Here is a 4,831-nt window from a genome sequence, read left to right as displayed (position 1 = left end):
CGGGGTCGCGCAGGGCTTCTCCGGCGAGGCGCAGGGGAGCGAGGGGGCTGCTGCTGCCTGCTCGGTGGAGCTGGGCTGCCCCGTGTACCCTCGGGGTAGCGATTAGAGCCCGATGTGCAGAAGAGCCCAATAAATCACCCCGAGTCACACGGCAGCTGGGGGGGGCTTTGCAATAGCCTGGCTTTGATGTGCTTGTACCTTGCAAATAAGGATTTTATTTTCCAGTTCGTTAAATCTAGCGTGCCAGCCCCAGCCGGAAGCGTGTGGTGGCCTTTGCCGTGCACGGTCGCTGAAGTGGTTTTAATCGTTTATCATTCCGGGACCAGGATGGCCAGACAAGAAGGGCAGCTGCTGATCAATTTGAAAACGCTCTATCCCGATGTGGTGGTAGATATTGGGAAAATAAAGTTAGGAGAGAGATCGAGGAAGAAGACCTCTTGTAATGAGAAAAGGCAACGAAGGCTGCTTTCAATGGCAGCGTGTGCGTTGCTGAATTCAGGTGGAGGAATAGTGAGGATGGAGAGTGCAGACGAGGACTACTGCTTTCAGGAGCACGGCATTGGTCTGGACATAGAGCAGAGCCTCCGGATGTGCATCGACTGCACCGAGACCATCGAATACTTCACGTGGATGCAGCAGCAGGGTCACTTGCTGCTTTTTGTTAAAACATGGAGCTGTGGAGGTCCAGAGTACAAAAGCACATCCACAAAGCCGCGGATCTGTAGCTTAAGCACTGGTTTGTCCCGTAGGTCTTTCACTTCTGTTGTCCCGATGACGTCAAGCGACGCTGCTAGATTTCTGAGGAGGAAAGAAAGCGGTGCCAAGTGCCGTGATGAGAATGGGCCAAGTGCTACAAAAGCTCCGCCGATTTTTGATGGGGAGGCAAAGGAGACCCCTCTCAACACCGAGGAGCGCAACATCCAAGATGCTGCTGCCAGGTTTTTAAAGAGAGACAAACTGATGGTTGGGGAGGTCCTGGATTTCACAGAGACAACGCATATTGAATTTAAGAAGTTCTCTACAGAGAGTATCTTGCAATACATTAGGAAAACTCTTCCAAATTATGCCTCTGCCTTTGCAAACACTCAGGGTGGTTATTTATTTTTTGGAGTGGATAACACCAGTAAAGTCATTGGAAGCCATAGTAAAGTGGAGAAAGAAGATATAGAAAAAACAGTAGCTGCTACCTTGGGCTCGATGTATTTCCATCACTTCTGCGGCTCTGAGGCTGGCGTTCAGTTTAAGACTTACGTCCTGAGTGTTTATGACGAGGAGGAACGCTTGCAGGGCTATGTATGCGTTGTGCGAGTTGAAGCGTTTTGCTGCGCTGTTTTCCATGATACCCCTGAATCCTGGATTGTGAAGGGTGAAGTGATCGAAAGGCTGAGCATCAGGAAATGGACGGAGCTCATGACAGCTGCAGACCCGGGTAAAATACGCATTTACATTACTGTCCATTTCTGCCTTGGTTTGTAAGCTTTCAGGAGGAGAGACTAACTTCTTTTGTGCTGTGTTCTTACCAACCTGGAGAAGGGGCTCTGGCCCATGGCACGGTCACGGGCACCGGGGGTGATGGTATGGTAACCAGCCTCCAACAGCAAACCGTTCTCTGAAGCGCTACTCTCTAAAGTAGTTCTGCAGGACTTTTTGCAGCAGCCTCCCAACTGGAACAGCCTTCCTAGGGATCCCATATGCCCCTAAATGAGGTGGAAAGGTTCACAGTCGCCCAAGAGCTTCCATTACTCTTAATGAGAAGTGCAGGAAACATTTGAAGCTGGCTTTGTCTGTTAAGACGGTAGGAGGGAGCGATGTCCTGGTGGAAACCCTTAGGTGCCTAACAGGGGTTTATGTCGAAAACCAAAAAAGTCTTTACCGGTGCTGATCCCCATGGAGTGAAATCTTGATGCACTCGCGAGGATTGATTTCCATGCCCTAGTTTGACCTGTGTAGATCCAGCATCTTGGCACAAATCGTGTTCCAGTGCTAAAGTAAAATAATTGTTTGAACTGTAATGGTGGTGTCAAACTGACCTGCAGCTTTTCATCTCCTCCCTCTTACCAAGTACCAGCAGCATCTGTAATGAAGTCACTCACACTAAGGTAGCTACTAAAACCTGGTCAGGTGTCTCTTCAGAGATCAGCTTGAGGTTGAGAAGAGTCCTTTCAGTCTGCTGCTCAGCAAGCAATGCACAGGATGTGCCAGGTTGCAAACCACTTCTCCTTTCCGAGGTTCATACATTTCAGATGCCTACAGAAACCTCACTTTGCACACCTGGTGTAGCTCGGTGGTTGTTAACGGCTGTCTCAAAGACGCAGGGATGCAAGGCTTTGCTTGTTTTAAGGCATGTTGTCCCATCACTGTGAAATCCTTCCCCTTCAAAAGCTATGTTCCATCATCACACAAGACCTGTATGGTGGGTCCTAAACACTTTATTCTGACCACAGATTTGAATAAGTGGTTTTCAGCCTAAAGGTGAAACTGACCCTCCTTTCCTACAGGTTCCCCGTAACACAAATTTCCCTCGAGTATGTGCCCATGGCAGCGACTGCATGAGCAAGGAATATATTGGCGCAAGGGGACCTCTGACCCCACAGAGCCCTGGCCATGCCAGGCATCTCTGGCCTTGCATGAAACCTCCTGTGGCCCTGTTCTGTGCTAAGAGCTGGGTTGTCTGGTCTTTTCCCAAGACACAGTCACACCAAAGACAGAGAAGGTGATGTTGATAGGAGGGGAACAAAATATCAGTGTCTTTTGCAGACGTGCATCTACTGAAGAGACGCATGGTACACGTAGGTGGTTGCTGTTGGATGCCGGTGTGCTGAACTGGCATCTCAGGTATCTCCTGCTTGTGCATCTCCTGCTTGTGTATTTATCGTTACTCCAGCATCTCTCGTGCTGGAGTCACGACAAACTCATTCCACGTGGGGCTGGATCTTGCATTTGAACTGTAAAGCCATCTATGCTGTCATCCCCCTGTGACAGAAAATGGAGATCCTGTTGGTTCAACACAATACTGTTATTCTTAACTAGCAGTATTTTCTTGAGTAGGAATGTGAAGGGAGGTTTTAAATTAATCATTTTAGTTACTCTTTAATGCTGGGTTTTAAAAGTTCACATGGAAGCATTATGATGGATATAACATACTTTTTTCTTGCCCCAAGATCTTTCAAATCTGGCTGATAAATTTGAGAATGAGCTCAGTTTGTCAAACAGTCCTCCTCTTGTCAAGCCAGTTTATTCCAAAGCTGGTCTCCAGTGTGTGTCTGAACTCCAAGAATGCCTCTACCCAGGTAAGACATTTATACTGGATGTTTTTGTGAATTTAAGATCGTAGGAAGATAATGTGATGTAAGATTTTAGGCACACAGCTGTTAAGGTATTTACAAGATGAAAAAGCTCCAAGAATGTTGATTTCCCTCATTTTTCAGGTGTTTTGATCTCTTCTCCCATGTTTGCCACTAAGCATGATCTCTAATTGCTGAGAATATACCTAGTGTCCTCGGGGTTTGAGCGCTGCCTGCTCCCTGTTATGCTCAAAATTAGTTTTCTGGACAGAGAGAGAATAACTTATTTCTAGCATAAATGAAATCTAAGTAGTCTAATCAGAGATTTATTATTGGTTAAGATCTAATTATTACAGATAGAAAATAAAAAAGACAATAAATAAATACCACTGTGAAAAAAGGTAATAATTATGATAATTATAATAATAATAGTTACCTGCATGGTTCCTAGTATCTACCCCTGTTCCTGGCGTTACAATCAGCCTTCCACCGCCACACAGGATCCTCCTGTTGGTGGCCTCAGGCTGCTGGGGGTTGTTTGGGCGAGTTGACAGCATCACAGGTTCTTTCCTCAGGAGTATGTAGTTGATGTGGGTGGTTTCCTGTTCCTACTGCAGGATGCGCTTGGGGTCACTCGCTGTAGGTTTGCAAACACACTTTTACACCTTAGCCTTTCTTCACTGGTCTGCAGGTTCACTGCTCCGTCGGAGTTTAGTAAACACGGCGTGTTTCACAGAAATGAGGTACTTGTTCTCTGCAAAACCATCTTAAAACAAGTTTTGTCCAGCTCTGGAGCTGCATTCCTTTATCTGACCACCTGAGAGTTGTTTCTGGCCTTGGGATCTCCTGTGCTCTGTCTCTCGCCACCCCACACCTGAGTTCAGCCCTGTGTCCTGTATCCCACATCTCAAGACCCCTGCTGTCCTACCAGGCCTGTATTTCTGCACTCTGCATCATCGTGTTATAGGCAGAAAGATATTGTCTGGTGCAGAAGACCTGCTTGTTGCTACTGTCTGTATAAACTGATGGTTGTTATCCACACCCACCTGGTTATTAGAAAAATTGCTATTACAAGTAAACCAAGTGAAAACAAAGCTCCAAGCAGGTCAACAAAATTTCAAACAAAGCAACAGATAAGCCCCTATGAGGACTTCAGGAGCTGATGCTGATATTGAATGGGATGTTTTAGATAAAACAATTAAAAAAAAAAAAAGATTTGTGTTGTTGAGAGCTGCTTGGGGTCCTTTGGGATGTATGGAATACCCGACCCCATTGCTTCTCAACTCAGTAGAGAAGTGGAAATAAGTGACATGTACCTAAAACAATATGTGGCCAGAATACTGTGTCTTGTGAAATCTCTCCAAAAGGAAGCTCAGCTGGCACAAACTCTTCCCCTGTGTATGGAAAATCACGCTACCAGGAATCAGTGTTTACAAAGGAGACAGAGGAGTCCTGTAAAAAATAATAATAAAACTTTATTTGAATAAAGGGAGAGTCCACAGGACATATTCCTGGGGGGGTCTCTCAACCTACAGAGGGATGCAGCC

General features: G+C 46.3%; 1 protein-coding gene across 1 annotated transcript in view; it reads left to right on the top strand.

The window, feature by feature from the left end:
- Positions 1–327: 327 nt before the first annotated feature.
- Positions 328–4,831, top strand: part of LOC104516678 (schlafen family member 11-like) — a 10,629-nt gene continuing 6,125 nt past the window's right edge. The window contains exons 1-2 of the mRNA XM_010161092.1: positions 328–1,429; positions 3,162–3,290. Coding sequence (XP_010159394.1) covers positions 328–1,429; positions 3,162–3,290 — 1,231 coding nt within the window. The remainder of the gene's footprint in view (positions 1,430–3,161; positions 3,291–4,831) is intronic.

This window comes from Eurypyga helias, unplaced genomic scaffold (assembly GCF_000690775.1).
Source record: "Eurypyga helias isolate BGI_N326 unplaced genomic scaffold, ASM69077v1 scaffold9861, whole genome shotgun sequence".
In the NCBI taxonomy this organism is placed as follows: domain Eukaryota; kingdom Metazoa; phylum Chordata; class Aves; order Eurypygiformes; family Eurypygidae; genus Eurypyga; species Eurypyga helias.
The sequence above is the reverse complement of the archived record's forward strand: the minus strand, read 5'-3'. Positions and strand labels throughout refer to the sequence as shown.